The sequence below is a fragment of the Heterocephalus glaber genome, unplaced genomic scaffold, assembly GCF_053883595.1.
Source record: "Heterocephalus glaber isolate CG9 unplaced genomic scaffold, H.glaber_assembly_v1.0 deba00001608, whole genome shotgun sequence".
NCBI lineage: Eukaryota > Metazoa > Chordata > Mammalia > Rodentia > Bathyergidae > Heterocephalus > Heterocephalus glaber.
The window spans coordinates 30346571-30361959 of NW_028258379.1; the positions used below are offsets into that span (position 1 = coordinate 30346571).

Below are 15389 nucleotides of genomic sequence, written 5' to 3' on the forward strand. Positions count from 1 at the left end.
TGCCAGTACCATGCTGTTTTTATCACAGTAGCTCTGTAGTATAGTTTCAAGTTGGGGCTTGTGATACCCCCTGCCATGTCCCTGTTGCCTAGAATTGCTTTTGCTCTTCTAGATCTATTCTTGTTCCAAATGAATTTTTGGATTGTTTTCTCAAGGTCCATGAAGTATGCTGCTGGAATTTCAATTGGGATTGTATTGAATCCATATAACAGTTTTGGATGTATGGCCATTTTCACTATGTTGATTCTTCCTACCCAGGAGCAAGGGATGCCTTTCCATTTTCTGATACTGTCTTCAATCTCTCTTTTCAGAGTGCTACAGTTTTCAGAGAAGAGGTCTTTGATTTCTTTTGTTATGTTGGTTCCTAGGTATTTCAGTTTCTTGGATCCTATTGGGAAAGGAATTGTTTGCCCTATTTATGTCTCAGTGAATCTGTTGTTTGTGTAGAGGAAAGCTATTGATTTTTGTGTGTTGACCTTGTATCCAGCTACTCTACGAATTTGGTTATTAAGTCTAGAACACTTTTGGTGGAGTCCAAAAGTGGACTTGGTGGAGCCACCAAGCTCAGCGAGTTGAAAGCAGGCAGTGAGGAAGGTTGCTGGAAGAAGCGGTAGCCCCCACCCCTACCCCTTGTTACTTGCAATTTGTTAATGATCTCCTTTGTTGGTTAAGTTTTAGGTTGATGTTTGGAGAATTCTGAAATGGTTGCTTTTGGCAGTTCTGCCTGGTTTTATCCCTGTTCTTTGTGGGGGTGGACTTGCCAAGCTCCTCATCTGGCACTTTTAGATGCATAATTTTAAGAAATATCCTGACTCCTACTGCAAAGACTATAAATAATGTCAAGAGCAGATAGTTTCAGGTTTTGAAGAGAAAGCCAGTTCCATAGCCCTCCTTCCAGGTTTGGACTGCATTCATGTATTAATTCAGGGCTAGGAGTGTAGCTCAGTGGTGGAGCACTTGCTGAGCACTCATGAGGCCCTGGATTCAACTCCCAGCACTGCAAAAGTTAAATGTCATTAATTATTATATTAAATAGATATTATCTATTTGGTACCTGCCATTAAGATAGCAGTTTATGTTTGTTGTTTTGTGGTATTGGAATTTGAGCCCACAGCCTCAACCCTGTTTTTTTTGTACTGGGGATTGAACTTGGGACCTTGAGCTTGTGAGGCAGGTGGCAGAACCACTGATCAGCCCCGTTTTTGAGTCAGGGCCTCCATAAATTGCTAAATTGCCCAGGTGGGGCTCGAACTTGAACTTGCACCTTGCTGAGACAGCTGTTTTGCATATTCTATGGCCCTCACAGTGGTTTTGCAGGTAATGTTTCCCTCATGGGTGAGGAAACCAAGGCTCAAGGAACTTGCCTAAGGTCTTAGAAATAGATTAAGAAGTCAAACCCAGGCCTGTCTACTCTCACGATTTTACTGTCTGCATAACTTGTCAACACTGTCTTACTAGAAATTTGTTCTAGGGCCGGGGATTTAGCTCAGTGGTTCCTCTGCCTTCCTCAAAAGCGCAAGGTCCTGAGTTTGATCCCTGGTACCAAAAGAAGAAAAGAAATTTGTTCTAGGAATCAGTTTGTCAGTGACTGATCTCAGACTGTTTCTTGAGGACTCACTGGGACACTTGTGTTTGTGGCTGCCATGTTCCATGGTTCCATTCCAAAGTGGGGCCTGGCCAGACTTAAATATAGGGGCTTTGGGTGAAAGTGTTTCCTAATAATTCTTTTCATTCTCTACTCTTTGAAAGCCATCCCAAGATTTCCTAAGGCCACATTTTGGAGATTCCTCCCTCACAGTGTGAGCTGGGCAGAATCATGGAGGTTAGTGTTATTTCACCTTCCTGTAAAGTAGGGCTTTAGAGGCAGTAAGAAAATCTAAAATAGCAACTTCTTTATGAATTACAGTAGCGTTACAGTAAAACTTGTTAGGTGTGGCTGCACAAGCCTGTAATCCAGCTATTACTAGTTTGAGGCCAGCCTCAGAAACTCAGTGAGACCCTGTTGCAAAATGAAATATAAGAAAGGGCTGGGATACAAGTTTTGTGCTAGATTGCTAGCATGTGCAAGGTCCTGGAGGGGTTAAAATTTATCTGCTTTTTTCTGTGTTAAGATTAGCAGAAGCTGGGCAACTGCAGTGCATACCTGTAGTCCCAGCAACTCAGGAGGCTGAGGCAGGAGGATCCTTGAGCTCAGGAGTATGAAGCCAGCTTAGCTAAAGGTAGTGAGACCTTATCTCAAGCACAAAACAGAACAAAGCAGAAACACAATGCTGTAGGAAAGTATCTAGCGCTAGAATAAAGTGCCATTAACTTTTCTAGGGATTACATTTATTTTTCTCAAAAATATGAGTGTTCTTTCAGAAATAAGAAAACTCGTTCCTTTTATTGTTCCTGTGGGAAAATGTCTATTGGATCTATGTAGGAAATCTATGGACTCCGTCTACTATCTCCCTCTACGCCTAATTATCTGAGTTGTACTAATAGCTGTAGAGAGAGAATCACATGAATCTAAGGCCTGCCTTCTAGGGACTCAGTCTACTAAGTCTACCAAGATGTCTAAGTCAGATTTCATAAACTTTACCCAATAGGTGAGTGGTCTGAAATCTATAGCTCATGCCTGGGACAGTTAAGGAGGTAGAGGTGTTTAGGGTCAGGGATCGACCAAGCAGGAAAGCTTAAAGAAATGGGATTTTAAGAATTGTTGAGGTCATTCACGTTAATACCAACAAAAGGGTGTTTTAAGTTCGTAGCTCTACCCTGAGGATCAAAGGTGCTAAGTCCTCCCTTTATATTCAGCCACAAAGAAGGGAACGTTACGGACAAGCATGAGGCCGCATAGATCAGCAAGACTCTCCTAGTCTGTCGGTGTGCACATTTACTCACCCAGTCAGCAGGAAGTAGGGTGCTGGGGCGACCTTCTGACTGTTCAAAGATGATTACGAACTTACTAGCAGACAAGGTGAGGAGAGCACTCAAGAGGGGCAGAGTCTGGGTGAAGGCATAGTCCTTTCGAGCAAGCATGACTGTCAGGGACATGCAGGAAATATGGCCTACTGGAGCTTGGAAAGACGTGCGCCCAGGATGGAACCCTAAGGAAACCTTGTATTTTAGGGATAAAGTACAGAGGTGTCAAAAGACAGATCAGACATGGTAAAGCATAATGTTATTACAGAAACCAAGAGAAAGGCATCAAAAGGGTGGTTGGTAACCAGTGCTACCTAAATGTTAAGTAATGTAACGAGGGAACAAAGGTCCACTGAGTTTGCAGGTTGGATGTGACCTATAAACACAGCAGTTTCTTTGGAATGGTGGTGTAGGGACTGGGGTATAAAGGAAACTAAATAAGCAAACCAAAGCCCACCCAGCATCATGTTGAAGTAAATGCTATATCTTCTAAGTCCAAGGAAGAATTTATTTGGGAGACTGAAAAGGTCAAGGGAAGTTGCCTCCAAAAAGAGCTATTTTTTTTTTGGTCCCGGAAATTGAACTCAGGACCTTGTGCTTTCGAGGCAGGTGCTGGAACCACTGAGCTAAATCCCTGGCCCCTAACCAGAGCTATTTTAAGAAAGAAGACATATGATCCAGTAGTTAAGACATCCAGTGATCTGAAGAGAGGCTAAATTTTCTTTCAGATCTACCACTCTAAAGGGCCAAGACAAGAGCTTAAACCCAGAGGAAAATCAAAGGGATTTGTCATAGGGAATCACAACTTACTGAGGACCACCGCATTTTGCTACATGGCCCAGTGGGTGATTAGCCCATCCAAGCATCCAATAAAAACTTTTAAAATGGTCTTGCTTGAAACAGATTATTATGGCAGTAGAAGTCAATGTAACCTGTAAATAAAAGTTCAGAAGGCCAGCAGGGCGTGGTGGTGGATGTCTATAATCCCAGCACTTGGGAGGCTGAGGCAGGAGGACTGCAGTGAGTTTGAAGCCAGTCTGAGCCACATGGTGAGTTCAAGGCCAGTCTGGACTACATAGTAAGACCCTGTCTCAGAAAAAACCCAAAACCAAAACCAAAACAATAAAACAGAAAGTCAGACTTAGGCAGGATCACCCCAGAACTACAAAGATCCTGTCTCAAAAAACACAACAGAAAAAACTGAGGTGCTAATTCTCCTCTGAAGAGATTTTATTTATTGTGGTACTGGGGATTGAACCCAGGGCCCTGGTACCAAGCTACAAAACAGGGGCTTTTAAATAATTTTTGAGTCACGGTCTTGCTAAATCACTAAGTTGCCCAGGCTGGGCTCAAATTTGTAATCCTCCCTCAGCTTCTGAGTGCTGAGATTACAGGCATGTGCCACCACACCTGAAGAGATTTTGACTGTTCTTTTTTCATGGTAAATCCTAGAATCTACAGACCACCTTGTTTTTCACAGAACTCTTCCAATTTGTTGCTGTTCTAATCTTGTAAATCTTACAAAGACCACTGCCTAAATAGGGTAAAAATAGTAGAAAGAAACATTTCTCCCTGCTCTATGCCTCCTTTCCATTTCCAAATTCACTAATGCTGAATTGCAAATTGGAGTTCTGGGAAAAATTACATGCAGGATCTAAGTACAACTGGCAGGAAAAAAACTAAGACATCATTCTATTAAAAAGAGCCAGGCTAGCATTTTTGGACGAGAGGATGTCAAAGTATTTCCTGCAGTAATGATCTTTTTTTCAGAGACTATTGCGTTAAAAAAAATGATTTTATTACATTTTTTTTTCTTTTGACAGTGCTGGGGACTGAATCCAGGGCACTGACATGCTAGGCAATCACTCTCCCATCTTTCATTTTAAACACTGCAAAAATGGAATGAGCAAAAGAACCAATTGGTATCATTAAGTGGAAAAGTTTATACTATATTTACATCAGTTAACAAAATAGTACTAAGAGCGTGAATGGGCTGGGAGACCTCAGTGACAGTGTGTGCTTTCCAGCACAAGGTCCAGGGTCCAATTCCCACCATTAAAAAATAGAGTGAAGCTGGGGATTTAGCTCAGTGGTTCTGTTGCCTGCCTCACAGGCACAAGGTCCCGAGTTCAATCCCTGGTAACAACAACAACAAAAAAGTAGTGAAGCTGGGGGTGATGTCACATGCCTGAAATCCCAACACTTGGGAAGCTGAGGCAGAACAGCTGAGTTCGAGGTCAGCTTAGGCTAGTGAACTACAAAGTGAGACCCTGTCTTAAAATACAAAAACAAAAAACAAAAAAACCACTTTTGAGTCAGATGGAAGTGTCAATGCAAGGCTTGCATTTCTTGCCAACAGTATTCCTTCATGAGATGACAACCTATTTCAGACCTCATTTCTCGTAATACTATGCCAACTGTGTCGTTTGTTTAAAAAAACCCAAAATAAAAAAACCTGGTAATTAAGGAAATGCAAGAGTCCTTCAATGAAAAGTCCTCTCTTAACTGTGAAAGGCCAATAGTTATTATCTCTTCTTTGAAGGCGGGTGATATGTCTTTCCTTCATCCAAAATCCTCCGAACACCAAAGCAGGTATTTCAAGATTCAGTCAGAAAGATCACTTTAAATTGTATGCTTAATGGTCCGGGGATTTAGCTCAGTGGCTTTGCTGCCTGCTGCGCAAGTGCGAGGACCCGAGTTCGATCCCTGGTACCAAAAAAAAAAAAAGTAAATTGTATGTTTAAGGGCCAGGGATTTAGCTCAGTGGTTCTGCTGCCTGCCTCACCAGCGCAAAGTCCCGACCAAGTTGGATCCCCAGTACCACCAAAAAAAAAAAAAAATTGTATGTTTAAGACACAATCATTACTTGACATGAAACTTCCTAGGTAACAATTCAGATCTAATTTTTTCCTTATTGGCAAGATAAGTTGATTAACTTCAATGACTTTTTTTTGAGACAGGGTCTTGCTATGTAGTTTAGACTGGCTTTGAACTACTATGTAGTCCAGGCTGGGCTCAAACTTGTAGCGATCCTCCGGCCTCAACCACCTGAGTGATGGGACTACAGACAAGTGCCACCACACATACCATTAGCATCAATTATTAACAGCCAGGAAATCTGTGACTCAGCTGTATATTCTAGCGAAATTTATGTAATCTCATAGTTAATTGTGCTTTCCAAGTTTGTTATATACCGAGGAATAAGCAGAGAAGCTTAGAAGCACACAGGAATTTTCTAAGATACTCGAGTATATTCTTAAAACAGTATCCTTTCCCAAGTTATGTTCTATTCATTTTTTTGGTACCGGGGATTGAACTCAGGTCCTTGTGCTTGTGAGGCAGGCGCCAGAACCACTGAGCTAAATCCCTGGCTGTTCTATTCATGTTTGCAAATATATTCTCCAGTAACTTCTAAATTCATTTCAAAATAGGGTATGTGAACTGACATATTTATTTCCATTTCCTTGAAAAAAATTTTATCACATCAAACATAACAAAAAGAACCCATTTAAAAATACTTTTGGTTTTGGGCTTCTCTTTGCAATGTTGGGATGGAACCAGGGCTTCATACATGTTAGGCAAGTGGGAAGTGCTCTACCACTGAGCTCAACTCTAGCCCCTGAAATACTGTTTTGTTGCAGGACTGGGGATCGTGCCCAGGGCCTTGTACATACTGGCCAAGTGTTCTGGTACTTAGCTACATCCCAGTCCCCAAACTACTGTTTTCATAAGTTAATATCTGATGGTCCTTAGGTGTTTATATTTAGGAACCACCACTTACAACTCAAACTGGTATTCCAAAGGAAGAAGTTAAAAAAAAGAAGAAAAGAAATATACAACTAAAACAGTTTCTCTTGCTCTTTTCTTTTATTATTCAAAAGTCAAATGTTATTCTTAAATCATCCATCCTCAATTTTGATTTCATGTACCGTCATTTCCCCAAGATATGAAATTTCAGAATCTCTTTGGAATACTAATTTCATGTTTCTAGGTTTAACAAAACTGTTGAAGTTTTAAATTCCACTCTATTTCCCTGAAATCTCAAGACAGTTGCTGATGTAAATTTTAATATAAAATATTTAGTCACAAAATAGTATTGCTTTTGTATGCACATAGTTGTAAGATTACTTTGCTCTTGTCAATAAAAACTATACCATCTTTCATAAAACTCTAAACAAATTAAGAACTGTGATGTAGAACAAAAATTACACATGGTAAAACAGGTACCAGCACAACGTTAGGTTATATTACATCAAAAAATGTTTTAATGGTCCCAAATATATATATTTAACAACTAAGCATACACTCGGGGGAGGAAAAAAAATCAAAAACAAAAAAATTATGACACAAATGACCACATCTAGAATTCCACTCAATCTTTAATCAAGTAGGGACAAATCCCCACTTAAAAAAAAAAAATCTGCAGTTTGAAGGGCAAAGGGAACAGATAAAAAAGAGGAAACTTTATATTTGCCCCTCCCCCACAGAGGTTTTCCAAATCTGCTGTCCTTGACTGAAATGTTCAGAATGTACGATTTTAAAGGCAGGTCTCTTTATACAAAGAAACTGCTGGCATTCTTAACTAGTGAAGAACTGGGGCAGAGAGGCCCATTCTTCTGAGTCTCAAACATGGTTCAAGAAAGCATGTTCTGATTGCAGCAACTGACCAGTCAATCCAGAGTTCCACTTACAAAATCCCTGCCCTGTTGGCTTTTTGTTTCCATTTCCTTCCCTGAGAAAAGGGCAATGTGTGGTCCAGCCTGGAGAGCTCAAAGGCTTAAGTCCTTCCCCTAAACGCATGGTGTCCCCTCCTCCTGCTCCGCTGAATTGGCACTTGATGAGCAGAAGCCAAGTATGCGAGGCTGAGTGTGTCAGTCCTTCGCGAGACCACTGCGCTGTTGTGGATTTTGTAGGGGGGAGGGGTGGAGAACCAGTTTTGTCAACAGGTACTGATCATAGGCAGTTGCCATTATTATGACTCAAATTTTGCTTTCTTTGACAATGGTGGCGTCTCTTCTTTGTCTTCATCTTCATCATCATCTTCATCATCATCAGGATAATCTACCAGACCCACGAGACCTCCCTGTTCAGAAAGGAGAATTATTTAAAGAACAGAGAACAAAACACTACATTTTAAAATACCTGTTTTAAGGCTGGAGAACATCTTCCACCTGAACCTCATATTTATGTATTTCCTAGATTTTTCATAATAAGCTTTTTGTTTTGTTTTATTTTTTGGTACCTGGGATTGAACTCGGGTCCTTGCGCTTGCACAGCAGGCGGCGAAAGCACTGAGCTAAATCCCCGGCCAATAATAAACTTTTTAATAGTAAGGGAAATCTTTTAATTACCTAAAGTTAAAATAAAAAATATAGTTTACTAGCAAATCACCCAAGCGATAGACATGTTACTGGATTAAAAATGTTGTAAGACCTAAAAGTATAACTTATTTTAAAATGTAAAGTCTAAAATGCTATCAGAATACAAACTACCGAAGATGCTACCCCGAATGAAGACAGGTGGCTTTGGAAAGTCATCTGCCCCTTTTCTTCCTCACTATTTCATCCAGGCTTTTCGGCCCTGCTCCTTTTCCAGAACCTACCAAGCCTGTTATCTGGATGGTGTGGAGACTGCTCCCTGCTCAGCACTTGCTCAGCCTGCCCTTCACTTCAGCCAGCCTCAGACTCACTTCCTGGCCCTCAGGAGTCTCCAGCTCACTCAGGAGAAGAGTCCGGGATGGGCATTCTATTTTTGATTTAGATCAAAGATTCCCAAATGCCAGTCTGACAACTGCTAGCCTAATAAGCAGATGTCTTTTCTAACTTTTTTTCTTTTGGTACCAGGGATTGAACTCGGGTCCTTGTGCTTGCAAGGCAGGTGGCGGAACCACTGAGCTAAATCCCTGGCCTCTTTTCTAACTTTTTAGTACACAAATTTTGTTCCTTTCTTATAGAAAATGTTAGTCATAATAGATAGTTGTCAGCCTGGACTACATAGTGAGTTCAAGGCCAGCTCGAACTACACAGCAAGACCCTGTCTCAAAAAAAAAAAAAAAAAAAAAAAAAAATTTATTCATTTAGATTTTGCCATTGGTCCTAAGGAACTTTCACTGGTAAATTTGGGTTTTATCTTTTAATTCATGAATGTTCAATTGGTTTCAGAAGAGGTAACCAAAGCAGTCTCAGTTATAATAGTTATTGTTGAGGAAGCTTAGGTCTAGGCAGGAAAGGGCATATAAGGAGTCCCTGAGTCAGAATGTACCTTTGTAGTAATAGCTGCCGTCTGAGATGTGCTCTTAGGGACAGATCCAGGAGAGCCTGGAGACCCGGGGGATCCGGGGGATCCCGGAGAACCAGGCAGGTTTGCTGTAGGTGACTGGCTGGTGAGGTTAGTCTTTGTTCCACTGGACAAGGAAAGCTTGAAACTTGGACTCTGCCGTCCAGAAAGATTTGTTTTCAAAAGCACCTCCTTTTCCTCACTTTCTTTCACTAAAAATGAGAATATGGTCAATAGTTGTCACTCATACTCATTTTTTAAAAATCTCCTAAATGAGGCGACATGAAAACATAATTAACCAGGTTAGTCCTCTGCTGAGGAATGTTTAGTTCAATTTATTTACAAAGTCTAAGAAAGCACTAGATGCCATTATCCACTGAATTTTACAAAGGAGAAGGAAAAAAACCTTCAGCATCATGCTCAGAACCCTAACCTCCCTGACATACATTCTCTTTATTCACCCAACTCAAGAAAGCTTAGTTTACACCTTCACAGCACAGTGAGGAATTCAGCCATGCCCTAAAGTGCAACAGCCTTTAGCACACCAAGTAGACACTCATCATTTCGTCAAAAGATAAAGAAGAAACCTAATGGCGAGAAAAATTCATTTTCTCAACCTACATTTCTTCCTTTCCATGAATTTGCTTATTGGATCCATAATATCATCATCATTTTTAGTTTTGTCAGATGGAGATACTACAGGTTCCCCATCTTCCATGTCATCCTCATCTGTGTTAAACCACATCTCTTCTTCATCTTCTAGTGTTCTGGCATCTCGTCGATATCTATGATTCCTCAAAATGGAACGCATGCTGTGGAAAAAGAAAGTAAATATACTCATTTTTGTAAAGATAGTCTTCAAGTTGACCTCTAAGAGTAGATACAATCTTACTAGGTTAATGTGTATAAACACATGTGTGTGTATACAACATATAGAAGCTGATGGAAAAACAGCCTTTCCAAACCTGTAATTGAAAAAACACACCCACCATATCTAGTATTCACTAGTAGAACTAAGCTTCATATCATAATTGCACTGTTACAAATCACTCACTAAACTTGTTTAACGCTAGGAATTAGTAAACCAGGGGTGATGGTGGATGCCTGTAATCCCAGGGCTCGAGGTTGAGGAAGGAGGATCCCAAGTTTGAGCCCAGAATGGTCAACTTAGTAAGACTCTGTCTCAAAATAAAAATAAAAAAATAAAGAGGGCTAGGGATGTAGTTCAATGCAAAGGCCCCAAGTTCAATCCCTAGTACTGGGAAACAAAAAAAGGGAATTAACAAGTAATAGTTTACAGATTTAAAAATATACTATAAATATGAACTTGAGCATTTAGAAAAATGTATGAGATTTTTAAAGACCAAGCTGTAATTCAAAGCAAGTACTATAGTATGACTTAATCCTGAACACCCAGAGCCTCACTGCCACCTAAGTGTGCACTGGTGGCTGCAGAACATGCTAGCATCCATCTTTACCTTCAGGAAAAAACTACAGCTTCTGCCCACTATCTGCCTATTTTCCTTCTCCTCGCCAAGTCAAAGACCAAATAAACAAAGAGCCACTACCATACAATGTGCTGGGAAATGAAGGACAAGTTCATGTATACGGCAATTTACCTGTCAAGTTTGGGGTTATCTTGCCTTTCTCTTTGTTGTTCGAATCTCAGTTTTAATCCCTTAAATGTCTGTACATAATCTACATCTTCCAGTGCTTTCCAATAGTTTTCAATTACGTGAGCAGTTAATGATTTAATATCTTCCTACAGAAAAGAATTGTCAATGAAATGAGATATGAAAATATCATTTTAGCAAGATTAAGACTTTAGTAAATTCATAAAAATTCATCACTAAAAATAGTTTAACATACAGTGGTTACTTCAGCAATCTCTTATTTTTGGTAGACCTTAGAGCTTCCCATTGGTCTTTCCAAAGTAAATGCCTATGTCTTATCTTAGGTGATTCTGATTCCCTAAATCTGGGCATGTGTTGTTGCTGTTGTTGGTATTATTACTATCTGGTGCTGAGGGTCAGCCCCAGGACCTGTCACATGCTAAGCAAGTGCTCTACCACTGAGCTACACCCCAGACCAGGGCATGTATATTTTAAAAATATGCCAAAGAAAAGTCTTCAGATAGGTAGTGGTGATGGCTGCACAACAACATGAAGGTGTTTAATGTCACTGGATTATACATTTTAGAAAGTTCAAAATGGCAAATTTTGTTATGTATGTTTTACCACAATTCAAAAAAGGGTCATTGGCAGAGATAATTTTGCCCATTAAGCATCCCCAATTCAGTATATTAAAGAGTCAAAGTTTATTATGAAATTGTTCTTTAGAAATGTGAAAGACAAGAAAAATGCTGAAATGTTTATCTGTCAAGTGCAATTTTATTTTCTTAAAATTATTACGGCGGCAGTGTTAAGTCAGCTTTCAGACTATATTACAAAGACTGCTAACAGGTAATCTCTCACAAACTTTTGGTAACACTGGTTTTCTTTTAAAATATTCTCTTCAAATACAATAATCTCAAACTAGTAATGCATATTCAATTTTCTCAATTAAGACCAAAATTATAATTTAAAAATACAGAACCTACCACTCTAATAAATTCAAACATTTCTATTATGGCAGAGTTCATCAGATTGTAGCGGGATCCATTGTTGAGAAACGCTTTGACTACAGGTTCAAACAAAAAACTTTTCATTATGTAGCGGTTATAAAACTCATCTTTTAATCCAATAATCTTTCTCTTAAAACGAAGGGCACCTGAAACACAGAGGCATTGTTGTTTGAAAGCATATACCACACTTCCTTATTTTAGACTCACCAAAACAACAACACTTGGTTAACAAATATCAGTAATTCTTCATATACAGTGATGTTAGGACTTCCAGAAATGTAAACCTAAAGATAAGGATTCTAAAAGTGTTACCACAAAACGTATTCTGAAAGTAGTGTATGTCATCATAGAACACAAGTCTTAGAAAGCCAGAACAATTCTGGAAATAAACCACTTACTAATATCCAAGAAGTTAATTTATATCTCAAATTAGAGTGAAGACAAATGAATTAACCTATTATCCTCAAGCTACTTAAGATGCAAAATTCTGAAACTATCCTGTCATACACATTTTTCAAACAACAGAAAAACCAGTGTGTTTATTAGGGCAATCCACTGTATAATAACCTTCAGTAATTCTGGACGCTCTTTTGTTGTTTTGGATCATACTTGATGGACTTACATTTGGCTTATTTATGGATGTGGTTATAGAAAGGCTTTAAACCCACCGAAATCTGCATTACCCAAAATTTGCCTTCCTGTATTTTAGAAATAAATTTAGAGGATGTGGTGTAAAATATAGTCCTCTATGCTTATTGCAGCGAGTATGCTTTTTAATTTTTTTCTAATTTTCCTTTTTATAATTAGGCTTTAACTTACGGATTAAATGGTAATATTTGCATCTTGAGGTATGGGGAGTTCCTTAGGTCACCATTCGTCAAGATCCAAATATACTCACACAACTAGATTTTAACAAAGCCCTATTTACCTACGTAGAATTATCAGTAAGTTAATGCCCCAGTTATTGTAAACAGTTCAAAAAAGCATACTCACTTCATGCAGTCACATCGTCTTCGGTTGGCAAGATTAAATATTGTGTTTGTATTATGGTTTCTTTGGAGATCATGGAAGTGGCTCGTTAAACTGCCAATTTGTTATTAATCAAGTCCTTCATGAGCAGGTAGCCAGGCAACCATGCTGACACGGTTTCTGGGTGGGAAGGCAGAGGAGTAAAGCAGCTCAATTTTTCTTTAGTTGGCAGAAAAGAGGTCCACAAGTGAATGCCCAATTAGGTACAGTTGATTATAAACTGCCTTAACAATCTAACTTATTTAAGAGTGTATCTTTCTAAAGAAACACTCTGGGCAGGGAGTTTCAAAATAAGTTTATAGAATAAAAACTTCATTTTGTTTTTTAGATTACTGAATTTTGTTTTTTTTAAACATAAGCATGGTGAAGACATTTTAAACAATAAGAGGCATCTTTCTGAATGAAGTCAAAGCCTAACAAGGGTTTATTTTCTAAAACAGTGATTTCAGTGTTTTCTTTTTCAATGTTAATTGACAAAGAAATTTAGTGAGAAAGTTCCATATTTTATATAATAAAAAATACTTATTATCTCATGCTAGTAGGCCAAATTTTAAGCTCTTGGTAATTAAGGCAAGAGCTGGTGTTTTAAGAACTTTGCAGGCTTTTTGGAGACTTGTGTCCTACCAAACACACACTCGCCAACCCCTCTGGTCTGCATGCAAGTCCTTCGCAAATGAAAAAGACACTCCCTTCCTGGAATTCACTAAGATGAGGCCATGCAAAGGGACCACTATGTCCTCAAAAACACTCCTACCCAGACTGCTGATATAGATAGAATAGAAAGTTACGTTCAAAATTTGAACAGTGAGTCCATGAAGTCAAGTCACTTAAAGAAGATCAGAGAAAGCTTTTGGGATAGGCCAAGTTGGCCTAACCACAGCACTTTCAATGGAAAGGGAATTTTGCTTCCACTCACATCACTAACCTTCATTGTGAACATTTCAGGACTCGCTTGTGCTCAATTTCAATAATGTCTTTAAAAAAAATAAACTTATCAAAAAAAATAAACTTATCTTACACAGCAGGAGACTGCATGTAGTCAATTACCTCATATGTAACTAACGATAGTTGAATAAAAGCCTCTACCACAAAGCTTTTCAATATTTCATTCCTTTTACCGATTTCCATATTTCTAACAACACCACTATTACCACCACCAACAACAAAATAAAAGAATCAGACAACATAAAAAAGAGGAGGCTTAATAGACTACTATGAAAGATCCAAGAATCTTGAAGAGGTCGAGCGAGGAAAGACTGAACCAGTATCTTGGAAAGACTGAGTTTAGAGAGGATTGCTTCTCTTACTTGCATATTTGCTTTGTTGTCTTTAAATATGACAAATATGACAACACATACTAATTAAGAAGCAACAGATATAAAAGTTTGTAATCTCTGTACATTTAAGTGCTCATTGTTTTATGTACTTACACTATGTATCTAAACTTTGTAACACTCTCCTTTTAGAAATGCTATGCCTAGTATTTGTTCAATGTACACTTTTCTCAGAAGAACCACAAATAACTTACATTTTCCTAAATTTATATTCAGTTCTTAAAAATCCTTGATAAAAATACTATAAAGCTAGTCCTTTTAAAAGAGCTTGTTCCAGGGCCAGGGGTTTGGCTCAGTGGTTCCGCTGCCTGCCTTGCAAGTGCAGGGTCCCGAGTTTGATCCCCGGTACAAAAAAAAAAAAAAAACTTGTTCCTAATGATTGCTATCTTCTCTCAAACCTGGGAAGACAGGCTCACCAAGAACCCATCTGATAAAGAGATTTAATGATACAACCTGACTTTATCAAGTATCACCAGCAATAAAATAAAACTAAGGTTTTGCTGGCAGAGTGCCTAACAATACAAACTTTCATTTATTTATAATGAGTCTCTCCATAGTTCTCACCAGGTTATAACAAAGTTTCTTTATAATATTACAAGAAAAATATGAAAAGATGAAATTTAAGAAAAGACCTCCCTTTCTGTTGTGTGTCCTGCCATTCTCCCACTGGACTCTGTGTCCTACCTACAGCAAACTGACGCAGCACACTTGTACACGTAGTATCTTAACAGTGTATTCAACCAAGAATGTCATTCTCCTTTGACCATTACCAAGACAGATCCAAATTGCCACTATTGCAGGATTTTGTAATTTAGATTTTCACTGTGCTTGCAAGTGTACCTTAACATAGTAATCGTTATATTTTGATTTTTAAATTACCCTCTCATCCTAATGAGCTGATTCCCTTGGTAGCTGAGCCCAGGAATTAATCATCTTAATTTTCTTAGTATCATATATCTTAATCAAATTTAAGATGCCACTGATTGCAAAAAATTTTTTTCTAAGAAAACAAAATTAAAAAGACAGAGCTACCAATTATGTTACACCATTAACTGTAAGACTCACCTTGATTTCAGAGATGTGTAAAAATGTACATCTGAGAATCAATCAAATATAGCAGTACCCAATTTACTTGTACTCATTTATTCAGTTTTTCAGTGCCATGTGCCTCAAACTCCCTTTCCCACACTCTATGTTGACACTAAAGAACAATTCAGAGTTAT

At 38.7% G+C, this 15389-nt stretch overlaps 1 protein-coding gene across 2 annotated transcripts in view; it reads right to left on the reverse strand.

The window, feature by feature from the left end:
* Nucleotides 1-6748: 6748 nt before the first annotated feature.
* Ppp4r3a (protein phosphatase 4 regulatory subunit 3A) overlaps nucleotides 6749-15389 on the reverse strand; it is a 36924-nt gene continuing 28283 nt past the window's right edge. For both annotated transcript variants that reach the window (XM_004837062.4, XM_004837061.4), the window contains exons 11-15: nucleotides 11780-11949; nucleotides 10800-10942; nucleotides 9802-9992; nucleotides 9166-9392; nucleotides 6749-7987 (exon numbers count right to left, since the gene is read on the reverse strand). In XM_004837062.4, the coding sequence (XP_004837119.1) occupies nucleotides 7877-7987; nucleotides 9166-9392; nucleotides 9802-9992; nucleotides 10800-10942; nucleotides 11780-11949 (842 nt within the window). In that variant the 3' untranslated portion in view covers nucleotides 6749-7876. The remainder of the gene's footprint in view (nucleotides 7988-9165; nucleotides 9393-9801; nucleotides 9993-10799; nucleotides 10943-11779; nucleotides 11950-15389) is intronic.